The 12,789-nt window shown below is 43.0% G+C and overlaps 1 protein-coding gene across 1 annotated transcript in view; it reads right to left on the bottom strand.

The window, feature by feature from the left end:
* The window catches only part of DOCK3 (dedicator of cytokinesis 3), a 460,968-nt gene that overhangs the window by 47,498 nt on the left and 400,681 nt on the right, over positions 1 to 12,789 (bottom strand). The window contains 2 exon segments of the mRNA XM_067568165.1: positions 4,481 to 4,585; positions 6,214 to 6,300. Coding sequence (XP_067424266.1) covers positions 4,481 to 4,585; positions 6,214 to 6,300 — 192 coding nt within the window.

The following is a 12,789-nucleotide window of genomic DNA, read 5'->3' as shown; positions in this document are numbered from 1 at the left end:
TCTGGTGGGAGATCTTCCTCCCTGTACCGGGGATCTCCACCGCCCTTTGGGGGGACCCAACACAGGCTTGCCCCAGGACACCAGCCCCTTCTCCCTCGGCTGGGGGGGAGGAGAAGGATGCGCGGAGGTGGCGTAGGCAGGCCAACAAGATTCTTGCTGCCTGAAAAGCCTCCGGTGTCGATGGCCTCGGCAGGGGCACTCTCCCACTCCCAGGAGTTGGGGGAGGCTCCCTGCTCGGAGATGCAAGCACCGGAGAAAACTTGACGGGCCATGGCTGGTGCATCTCCACCTCGACCCTGCCCGTACCGACGGCGCAGGGGAGTGTCCGCGCTCCGCATGCTGTCTCTTCTTTTTCGGCACCGGGGATGTGGCTCAGTGCCGAGTCAAGCCCAGTGCCTGCGGTGCACTCTGCACTGAGGTGATGCTCAGTGCTGAGGTGGAGTGGGACGGCTCAGATGCTGAGTGGAGCACTGCCTCCATAAGCAAGGCTTTTAACCTGATCTCTCTGTCCTTCTGAGTCTGCAGTTTAAAAGCCCTGCATATCTTACACTTGTCTTTCCTGCTCTTCCCCCAGGCACTTAAGGTAATGATCGTGGGGGTGGCTTAAATCCAGGCGACCGGGGCATGGCCCAGGCATTGTAAGTCCCTCAGGGACTTCTTATCTAACTACACTACTTAACAACTACTTAAAACTAACTAAAGTACTTCAAATAACAAAGAGTTCAAAGAAGGGGAATAGTACTTGCAGAAAAGCAAGTTCTAGTTCCAGCAACCATCACGGGCGGAAAGAAGGGACCGAGGGGCCGTAGGGTCGGCAGTGCCTCATATACCGCGGCATGCGTGCAGGGCTCCAGGGGTCACCAGAGCTGACCCTACGGAATCTGCTAAGGGGAAAAAAGTTCCGGGAACCGTGCACGCCCTATATTGGAATGGACATGAGCAATCACTCAAAGAACTGTTATTTCATTGCCTTACAGCATATTTAAACATTGTATGGAAAATGAGAAAGTGGGTGAATTTTACAAAGTATTAAAATTAGAAATGAAAATAATGGATTGTTCTTGATGGTTGTGATAGATCAACAGCTATTCTGTAAGCACTGTAATACAAGTAGAAGGATACAATCTAATGACCTTGAAGCAAAAACACACACAGCCCCATGGCAAAATAAATGCTTATTCCATGGCCTCATGCTACATCATTCTGGAATATATATCAGTTCCAACTGTTACATATCTGAATTGCCATACATCAATCACAGCAACTGTTGAACAGGAAGAAATATTACATGATGGGTCTGGACAGTTTTGTGTGTAATGCATGAAGTTCCCAGCTATTATTAACTTTGTCATGAAGTGATTCACTTTCAAAGCAGAGGCCCACTTCACTTATTCTTGTATCTACTTTTTGCCTTTTGACTGTAGCAACCCAGGAAATTGTGAACCTCTGCATCAAATTATTATGCTTCTAACCATAATAAACTGAAAATACCAGAAGTCGCCATTTAATACAGATTCTTCCCTGCAGAAGCCATTGTAAGCTCTCAAAACGTAGTTTGTCAAGCCTTACTTGAACTTCTGTAATGTGGAAGCCAGATAGTTTTTAATTAACTGGCCTTTATGGAGCCAGGGAATTCATAGTGACATGAACAATGACATTTTTAGATGATGTTTGCTACCAAGTGGAAGAGGTGAAAGTGAGCATGTTAATTTCCTGTTTTAAAATCTGCAGTAAGGAAACAGTAAATCAGAGGAAAGTGTTGGGTGCTAATTTGATCCTGGAGAATTTCTGAATACATATTTTATTTTAAATCAGTGAAAATCTTACTTTTCCTTAGATTAACCTTCATCAACCATTTGACTATATGATCCATGCAGATACATCAGCTAATGGACTCAGTCTCTGAGATATCTATACACTACTGGTCATTGAGAGAGAAAGAAGGAATTTTATTAAGGTTGTTACACTATTAATTCCCATCTTGCTATCAGAAACACTGCTATGGAATATAATTACAGAATTACTAGGGATTATAATGATATACGCTGTGCTTGCTTTTAAAGTCACCAGCAGCAATTCCCACACTGTTATACAATTTAACCAAGAGTAATTGTTGTACCACTGAACATTCATGCAGACTCTTAAACATACAGGCCAGGTCACTTACTATCCAAGATGCAGCTGTATGTCCACAGCTGAAAAGTGGGCTGGTTCACTTATGGAACTACAGACCCTAGAAACTCTTCCTCTGCTAGACTGATTAGTTTATTGTTCATGTTCTGAAACATCCACTGCCAGATACAAAAGAGGAAACTGAGGTAATTTCCTCTGGAAATCTCCATAAGTGTTGATACTGGTTCCTTCTATCTTTTGCTTCTCACAGTTGAAGTGCTGGATATGGTTATGATTTTCTGTTTGTTTTTTGAGCCTGATAAATCATTTTTATCACGTAAGATTTTGTAGTCTGTCAGGGTTTGAGCATCCTTTATATTCTAGTCCTTACTAATTATGTTTTTATGTTCACTATTGTCAGATTTGTCATCTCTTTTGATCCCTTTACACACTCCCACTCACATTCCACATCAAATTCAAGATCATTGCAATAGGCTTTGCACAACTTAGCCTAGGCTTAACTTTCTACTCTAGTCCTTTTTTGTTTTTTCTCCAGTCCCTTTCCTCCGTCCAAACTGCATGCCTAACCACCCTTTTGCTTCTTTTATAGCCTCTCATGTCTGTGCCTTGCTCTATGCTGCCCTCCATCAGTGGACACCTCTGTTGCTGACCTATTCCAACACCCTTCAAGTCTCTCCAGAAAACACATTTTTTTCAAATGGCCTAAACACCAGAGTTTAAATTTTTAAACTTCCTTCAAAGTACTGGTAGCTTACTACTTTTTTGTTTTATATACATTACTGAACAAAGCACTCACACGCTCTCACCATTGTAGGCCTTGTCCTCTCTCCCTCCTATGCTCCACAGGATTGGTTGCAATCTCTTTTCATACCTTCCCTTGAAGAAAACCAGAAATCTGAAGTTCTAGTTCTCTCAAGTTATCTTATCTTGTCAAGGTAGTTGGCTAGGGCTCTACCTATATTAGAATTGTCAGACAAGTTTTATATGAGGTGTCAAACGATATTCCCTCCCTACCTCTGAACCAGTAATGTAATCAGCATGGACAAAGGCAACACCCATCTTAGGGACACAGGCCTGGACGGGACCTCCTGAGTCATCAAGTCCCATCCCCTGCTATCACAGGCAACCCAATCATATACTCTCATTCATAAACCTATCCAGTTTCATCTTAAAGTCAGTTAGGTTGTTTATCCCCACTATCGCTACTGAGAGGCTGTTATAGATCCTCACTTTTCTGATGCTTAGGAACCTTCCTCTAATTTACAGCCTATATTTATTCATAGCCAGTTTATAACCACTTGTTCTTATAACCATTATCCTTCAGTTTAAATAGCTCTTCTCCCTCTCTCATGTTTACCTCCCAAATACGTTTATAGATCGCAGTCGTGATCCACTCAGAGCCTTCATTTTGCTAGGCGAGGCTTTTAGTGTTGATTCCCTATTAGAAAAAGGAGTCAACCACACTTTTTAAACAACAGGTATTAAAACCCAGTTGACCCTGTGCAGACCAGTGGACAATGAGGAATGACACCAGTTTATGTAGACAAGGGGCTGTGTTTTACAGCTGTGATTGAACATGTGTGAAAATTCTAGTGTACAAGCAGCCTAGAAAAGTCACCAAGTTGGTATTTGGCTCTGAACAACATTTGAGAGCTTGGAAATATGATGTGATACAAAAAAATAGAAGTTTGTAATGTATTGCAGCCAGAACTGCTGCAACAGAGTGCTGTGCTGAATGAAGAGAAAGAAGTGCTGTTGAGTCTGGAAAAGACTTTTCATATGCACACACTTGTATATATCAAACTCCTGATAATGAGCTTTCAGATCGGTGCACCTGAAAATCTGCCTCTCTATGTCTTCACCATGAATTATTTCCAATGGCCCCATTCTGTTAATTTACCCAGCAAGCTGGCTTTATAGGAGCAGATAACAAGCTACCCATTACTCACTGTAGGAAGCAAGAGAGATTACATGCCAAAACCTGACTCATCTCACGCCAATCAGCGTGAAACATGGCCAATTTGCCACCACGGTTTGAAGTTTTCCAGGTCTGTGTGTTTATTACATAACCATATAGCAGCTTTAAGTGTTCAGAATGGTTGGTGTTGATAAAGTTACCCTTGGTTGTTCCTGATAGTTACAAAACAATACAACATAATAAAGCACAGAGCTTGAAGGCAGCAAATAGCCCAGTGGAAATGACACAAACTGCCTCTGAGCTGGATCAATCAGTTCTATCCCTTTCAAAGCAAAACATTATTTTTAACACTCAACATTCACAACATTCCTCTCCCCCACAAAACCCCAGACCTGTTCCTATGTTGCACTTTTTACTGAGCTGACTTACCCGCAAGAAGAAGGGGAATTTCCGGCCATAAAAACCAACTCTGAAAAACTCCGGTTCCAAGCGCTGCTGTTCCATGATGTTATCATAATAGGTAGCTTCCATTTTCTGTGAATGGAAAAAGCAGTTGATATCTAACTCTTAAAGTTCCTGCTATTGTTTCAGAATCTCAATCCACATTAGAACCTCATGATAATACTTTGCAATTACATAGTGCCTGTTATGCAAAGATTTCAAAACACTTAAACATTACAGTAATTAAACAAAACTCCTGGGAAAAGTATAAGTATTATTATCCCCATTTTACATTAAATTTTATGGGAGTTACTTGTACAATTTGAGAAAGTGATTTGCTCAGAGTTGTAGAATCAGTTAGTGGCAAAAATGGGATTAAAATCTAGATCTCCTGAATCCGTTTTAACCATATTCTCTCCCATAATCTAATGAAAGGGTAGGAAGTGGAGTTGGACTAAACTATCTGGAGTTATGGACATCCACAAGTTTAACAGGAAGAAAAAAAACTATTTGGGTGAAGGAAAAGGTACTTTTCTACTGATAGTATATTGGCCTGTGGCAAAAGTAGGCTCTCAGACCCCATTGTCCAGCTGGGCCACATGCAACTCAAAGCTCAAAAAGGCTCACAGAAAGTTCACTATTAACAGCAGTGACTTTTTTGGAGAGTGAAATCCAGTTTGAAATCCTAACCTAATTGCAGGGGAACCTAATTGCAGCTTTGGCCCAGCCACAGACTGCTGAGTCAAGGCTCTGTTCTTGGTTCCTGCATACAGAAACCCGTCTTCTAAAAAGTGGGGTTTTAGCCTCAAAACATTATAGGCAGAATAAATGAATGGACAGAATGATGTGGAAATAGAATGGAGGAGAGAGAAACTGAAAAAAAAGATGGGGGAAAAACTCACCAAAGAAATTTATGTCTAACACAGATTTACAAAACTTTAACAGAAGAGGTGAGCATAAGAATCAGGTGAAAGGCAATTACCCACCAATCAAGATCTTTTCACTTTCTGACTGATTAAATACAACCAATGAAGAAGCAGTAATGATGACTAATTTACTAATGCAGTTTTCGGATAATGACACAATACTGAATTGAGCCTCATCATTGGATAGGTATGCTCATCAAACTGAGATTCAATTCACAAAAGACTTGCTTTTATGAGAAAAATGACATGATTGGCAAGAATGCCATAAACGTCACTGTGCTTTGAGATTCTATTTATCTCTTTCTATCTTCTCATGAACCTAGACTGACATGTTACTCTTGCTGCCCTTAGAATAAATTTAATATAAAACCACAACAGATCAGTCACTGAGAGGAGACCAGACAATTTGCCCCCCTCTAAAGAAAATATATAAATAAATAAAATGTAATGCAATACTACAAATATACATATGTGTTTTTGTGCTTGTAAGCATAGTTCATATTTATATATTTAACTGTTGCCCATATATTTATTGGTATTTACAGTTGGCAGGATGAGAAGTTACTTCAATGAGCCTACATGGGAGAATTATGTCTACTTGTTAGTAAAGGTTGCAGGAACAGACCTCTAATCTTGGTAAAGGGGGAAACTGACCTACTCAGAAAGGTGCCATCCTAACTGTGTGAGAAACAGTATGTTTTGGGGTTTTTTAAATTAAGACTTCTCTGACATTTCACCAGTAATCATTAGGGAATGGCTAAAGAGTTCGGAGGGAGAAGGGCTGGTTGGACTTACCCGAATCCAGCTGAGGCTCTGATAATCATACAGACTTTCATACTGAATGGCCAGTTCTCTGCACAGCGGGATTCCAAACTCCCAGCTCTGCAAAAGCAAATCAGACTCAGACCAGTTGGGATTCTCAGTCATAACTAAAGCTCTTAACAGTTAAGAACAGGGAGATGCATTTGTTTGGAATTCATTAGCAATTAAAACCCAAGTAGCAAACAGACATGAAAACAAAATGCAACACAGGGTTTTCTATTAGGCTTCATATTTATGGCTGATGCAAGATACTCAAACGAAACATAGAAATTCTTCACTGTACCTTATCAACTTGGTGAGAACAAATGCCTATGTTTCCATGAGTATAACATCATTCTTGATAATTCACTAATCAGATCAGGAACTTCTTCAGAGAAAGATACAAGAGCTAACAAATACACGTGTTGTAAAAAAAGCCCTGCATAGCTACTCCACCCCATGGAATAGAGTTAGGTGTAATCATGGGATTGGCCCTAACTATCTGAAAGACTGCACCTCTCTCCCTGAATATGGCCCCTCATGACAGCTATTTTCCACAGGAACAATGATATTGTCAAGCACCAGAAAACACTCTTGAGCACAGCAAAGGAGAGGTTACTGCCCTGTACAGTAATTTGAGTTGTTTTAGATGATTTGTCCCTAGGGATGCTCCACTGTTGGTTATGTGCATGCCTGTGCACTTTTGACCGGAGACTTTTATTAGCAGTGTCCATAGGTCTGCCTGTGCACTATATACTTTGTGCTCCGGTGTGAGGGCATATAGGGAAGGGCAGACCCAATACCTCTTGTTTCTTCTCAACCATGAAGTCTAGAACAGTGGCTCTCAACCCTCCCAGACTACTATACCCCTTTCAGGAGTCTGATTTGTCTTGCATACTTCCAAGTTTCACCTCACTTAAAAACTACTTGCTTCAAAATCAGACATACAAATACAAGTGTCACAGCACACTATTACTGAAAAATTGCTTACTTTCTCATTTTTAACATACAATTATAAAATAAATAAATTGGAATATAAATATTGTACTTACATTTCAGTGTATAGAACATAGAGCAATATAAATAAGTCATACTCTGTATGAAATTTTAATTTGTATGGTCTTCACTAGTGCTTTTTATGTAGCGTAGCCTGTTACAAAACTAGGCAAATATCTAAGGAGCTTGGGTATGTCAGAGTGGGTGAAGACTGAAAACTCTTCAGTGGGTGAGTGAAAAGTTGTAATAGTAGCCAGGTGCACTGTAACAGAGCATTAGACAATTCTTGCCTCTTCAAATCCAAGTCAAAAACCTTCAAGAGGGGAAATTCCAAAGAGGGTATAGAATGGAAAGAGCACCAGAGGTGGAAGTGTTTCCACTTTTGCAGGCAGACTATGCATGTGGCTGGCTTTCTACTGCTCAAGAGCATGGACTGAACTTCTGGAGGGCTGCCTCAGATGGGTTATGGTGCCCACATCCTGCATCAGGAAATCTGGTATGAGATGGAAACACTGAAGCATTGTCAGAGAGAAGTGAAGCAGCTTCGAGAACCACACTTGTCTCAACCACTCAAATGCTATCAGTATAGCCACTGCTTGTTCTTGCTTCAACTTGGCTCCTTAGGGTTGCTCCGCCTGGGAGGTCCAGTCAGTGACCAGCAGATCCCTGGCCTTATTTCAATTCCTGGGTCTGAGGCAAAGCCTGGAAAAGTCTACTTTAACATCCATACAACACACAAATTTCACCTAGTGAAATTTCACTAGAGCCACTCAACTTGCCAAATCCTACCTGTCCGCAGAGAAGTTGGCCTCAGTGTCCAGTCTGGTCCAGTGGGCACAGAGAAATGTCCAGTGGACACAGACAAGGTGCATGGGCAAGAAACCAGAAGGATCCCATGGAACTGAGACCATATCCCCCTTTAGAGCAAAAAAGTTGACACTTTGCACTGGTCAATGTTGCCTTTGGAAGACTCCAGGCTCAGCAAATGCTGTGAAAGACTGAGTCATTGAGTTCCCGCTTGTGGTTCTGGTGGAAATGCCTGCTCAGGGAGTCTCCAATAGAATTTCGGAAGCCTGGTAGGTACACAATAGAGATTTCTATCTGGTGGGAGATGCACCAGTTCCAGTCTTAGTGATTCTGTGCCTAAGGACTGGGATCTTACTTCCCCTTAGAATCACAGAATATTAGAGTTGGAAGGGACCTCAGGAGGTCATCTAGTCCAACCCCCTGCACAAAGCAGGACTAACCTCAGCTATATCATCCCAACCAGGGCTTTGTCAAGCCTCAGCTTAAAAACCTCTAAGGATGGAGATTCCACCACCTCCCTAGGTAACCCATTTCCAGTGCTTCACCACCCTCCTAGTGAAAAAGCTTTTCCTAATATAGAACCTAGACCTCCCCCACTGCAACTTGAAACCATTGCTCCTTGTTCTGTCATCTACTACCATTGAGAACAGCCTAGTTCCATCCTCCCTGGAACCCCCATTCAGGTAGTTAAAGGCTGCTTATTGATGTATACAATATATTGCCACTCTGTTGTCTAACATTATCTTGACTCATTGGACCTTGATGTTGTGGAGAAAGTGCTGGCACACATACTGAACTGCCTTGAGTTCCAGGATACCATTTGCTCCGGTCTGTGGAGCCCTGGAAGTGAGCCACCCAGCTAAAGAAAGAAGCATCATTGGTGATGATCTTTATTGGAGACAGACGTGAGATTATGGGATTCCCATGTAGACCCTGAGATGGTCTTTTCACCAGTTGAGGGAGTTGAGTACCTGCAAAGGTACAGTGACTGACTTTCAAAGGCTGCGTCTAACGGGTATATACACAGGTTTAAGCCATGTCTGAAGACATGGAAGATGCAGTATCACATGAGGCATGATAAACATGCAGGCCGACACTAGCCCTTGCTGTGGTTTGAGTGCTCTGTTGTAGGGTGGTTATGAGAATGGACATCAAGATGAACCTGTCCACAGGCAGGCAGACTCTGGCAGCTAAGGAGTCAAGGGAAGCTCCAATTCAATCTATATGCTGTACCTGTGTTAGGATAGACTTTCTGGGCACAAACCCAGGGACTGAAATAAGGCCAGGGCTCTGCTGTACGCTGACTGAACTTTGCAGGTGGAGCGATCCTGAGGAGCCAATTGGCCAGGTAGGGAAAGACAGTTATGCCCCACTGATGTAGGTGACCTGTGACGATAGAGAAGACTTTCATGAAGACCCCTGGAGCGGAGGAGTCCAAAGGAGAGGACACAATTCTAATAATGTTCCATCCCAACAAAGAAGCATAGGAAACATCTATGGGAGGGGTGGCACAGCGATGTGAAAATATGAGTCTTGGAGGTCGAGGGTAATGAACCAATTCGCTGGATCTAACAATAGAATTATGGTTGCTAGAGTCACCATCCTGAAGTGCTGCGATAGGATATAAATATGAACAGTCTTCCAACAAATTCTGGGGAAGTGGCTCAATTGCCTCCAGATGGAGGAGAGACTGGACCTACTGCTTTAGGAGACCCTTGTGAGAGGGATGGGAAAGGAGGGCAGGACAGAATGAAACTGGATAGGGTCCTGTGGAAACCACCTCTAATATCCACATATCTGGGGTGATGAATTCCCAAGCAGGTAGAAAATGGGAGAGATGGTCCCCGACAGGAGGGTGAATGGTGGGTTCACGCGACATAAGAGCCAGAAAAGGGGATGAACTCTTGATCAAGCTGTCAACGTGGCTGTTTAGAGAAAGATGCAGGCTGAGAGGTCATCGGGGAAAATAGCCTTGGCATTTTTGAGGGAGTGGAGAAAGGTGGCATTGGGGAAAATGGAACAAGGTGGCATTGTGGGGAGTAAGGTGGCATTGGGGAAAATGGCCCTGGCATCTTTGAAGGAGTGGAGCAAGGTCTCAGTGTCGCCAATGAAGAGCTTAGGCCCTTCAAAGGGGGTGTCTTCAACAGTATTCAGAACTTTGTTGGGGAGGTAAGAAGATTGTAACCAGGAGGATTGTAGCCAGGTTTTTTGCCTTCCTCTGCAGCCTGGGGCATGGGTCACTTGCTGGTGGATTCTCTGTACCTTAAAGTCTTTAAATCATTATTTGAGGACTTCAGTAACTCAGTCTTAGGTTAGGGGTCTATTACAGAAGAGGGTGGGTGAAGTTCTGTGGCCTGCATTGTGCAGGAGGTCAGACTAGATGATCATAATAGTCCCTTCTGACCTTATAGTCTATGAGGCCCACCGAGGAACTACTGTGGTTGCCATGGACCATGAAGCTGTGTTGACAGCTTCAAAGGAGGCCAGCAGGGAAGGGAAGCTTTGGTGATCAACTGACCCTCCTAAATGAATGCTTGAAATTGTTCCCTTTGGTCTTGTGGCAGGTATTCAATAAAATGAGTAAACTTAGAATAAGTGTTGAAATCATATATTGCCATAAAGGCCTGTTAGTTCGCTACCTGAAACTGAAAAGCAGCAGACGAATAGTTCTTCAGACCCAAAAGATCTAAGTTTAAGCGCTTAGACTCCTTGTTCAAGGGGGCTGACCTGGAGAGAACTTGTTGGTTTCTCTCAATGATTGGGTCCATCAAGGAGTTGGGGGAGAGGTGAGAAAAAATTATTCCAGTCCCCTAGCTGGAATGTAATTTTTGTATCTACTTGTTTGCATGTGGGCACAATGGTGGCAGGTGTCTGCCATACAGTATAGGCTGGTGAGAATAATGCCTCATCAATAGGCAAGGAGACCTTGCCCTGGAGGGAAGAATGTTCACCATGGAATGTTGCATCTCCAGAACTTCCTTCAGTGGAATTTAGAGGGATTCAGCCAGTTGTCTCATTAGGTCCTGTATGGACCTGAAATCATCCTATAGAACGGTGGTGGTGGTATCATCACCTCATCAAGGAAAGACGATGGTTTTTATGATAGGGGTGTCTCCTCCTCAGCTGCTGGCTCCTGGTCCTCCTCAATCTCCTCCTGGACAGGGCAAGGGAGCAGTATAGGAGACGAAACTTGCAAAACCAGAGGCTACTGTGGTACTGTCCAGTGTTCTTAGCAAGGTCTCTTAGGAGAGAGTATCCGATAAAACTGGTCCCCATAGGGAGCCCAAGGTTTCCAGTAGGTCCACTGTGGCGGTGGGTAAGGAAAAGGTCCCCAAGTATGCTCCTGCCAGGAGCGACCACTGGGCTCTGGCATGTCCTCCTTGGGAAAAAGCTCCATAAGCGTGAGAGGTTATGGAAGGGAGGCAGAGTCCTGCACAGAAACCTCAGCATCTGAGGCGGTATCATTCCCTCCATGTCCAATGGAGGGGTTCCGGCATTAGTACTGGAAGTGATTACCGGAAGTCTGGATCCTGCTCCAGAGAAAGGAGGGTTGCTCACTGGCTGGTGTAATGGTACCAGGGAAAGACCTCTCTTGGTGCCCCTTAGGATGGGAGATTTCAGTTCTTCTGAGATGAGTAGATCCTTATGAGAGAGGAACCTGGACAGTAGCAGTGGGCTAAGACAGAGGACAGAAGGAGCCAGGGCCATAGCTGGTTTCAGGGCCAGAGCCAGTACTGGAGAGAGCACTATGATATTGTCCCTGTGCTCTGAACCAATACATCCTGAGGAGAACAGTGCCAGAGACAGAAGCCAGTCTGAACATTCTGAATGGCTCTTGAGAAGGTGGCAATACTGATGTCTTCGAGGCAGCACAATAGCAGCCACTAATTGTAAAGACAGAGAAAGGCTTCTTCTGGCAGCCAAGAAAAAAGGAGCTAATAGAAATTGATAGCTGCAAAATTCTGCTATTCCTTGACCTGAGCCCTGCTACACAGCAATGGAAAAATGTGCTGAATAGTGTCAAAAGAATTCTGCTTCTCAAGGCATTTCACTTTTACTACTGTTTCTAGCAAAACTGAGTGACATAATCGGGGAAAAAAAACCTTGTTTTGGGAGGCAAATTCAATGATTCAGTTACTGTCTAAGGCAAAAGGAGGCAAACACAGCAGACAACCCCATAAATGTCCATCTGGAAGAACACAAAGAGAACCAGTAGTACTTCTGTTATATTGTTTCATACAACTGAAAACGTGTCAAACAAGTCCTTATTAAACTTTACTAGTTACAGAATCCCCTATTTTATATATATATATATATATATATATATATATATATGCTCTTTGTACTCTCTTTGCCTAATCAGGTAGTCCTGAGATATTAGCTGAAGTTGATAAACCTGTGGAATATAGCTGGCTAAATACTAAGAATATCTGAAGTTATATAGAGGGGGTGAGCATCAGTTTTCCTACACAAGAACAGAACCCTGAGCACAAAGTATTCCTTTGTTAAGGTAACAAATTCCTTGTTAAATACGCCACTCCCTTCCCCCAATGAACTGAGGATAGACTTTTCCCATGATTGCTACATGCAGTGTGTGTCTTTGCCAAAGAACAGCTCCTTCACTAACCGTGGCCAACAAGAAACTAAATGGAATGTTAATCCTATTCTCTGCATGGTGCAGTGGGGTTTGTGCTTTATGCTGATGCAATTGCCCTCCAACAACAACAAAAAACCTTAAAACTGAGAGAATTCCACCAGTCTTGCCTT

The sequence above is a fragment of the Emydura macquarii genome, unplaced genomic scaffold (genome assembly GCF_026122565.2).
Source record: "Emydura macquarii macquarii isolate MOO-44397 ecotype Brisbane River unplaced genomic scaffold, CSIRO-AGI_Emac_v2 contig_2846, whole genome shotgun sequence".
NCBI classification, from domain to species: domain Eukaryota; kingdom Metazoa; phylum Chordata; order Testudines; family Chelidae; genus Emydura; species Emydura macquarii.
The sequence above is the reverse complement of the archived record's forward strand: the minus strand, read 5'-3'. Positions and strand labels throughout refer to the sequence as shown.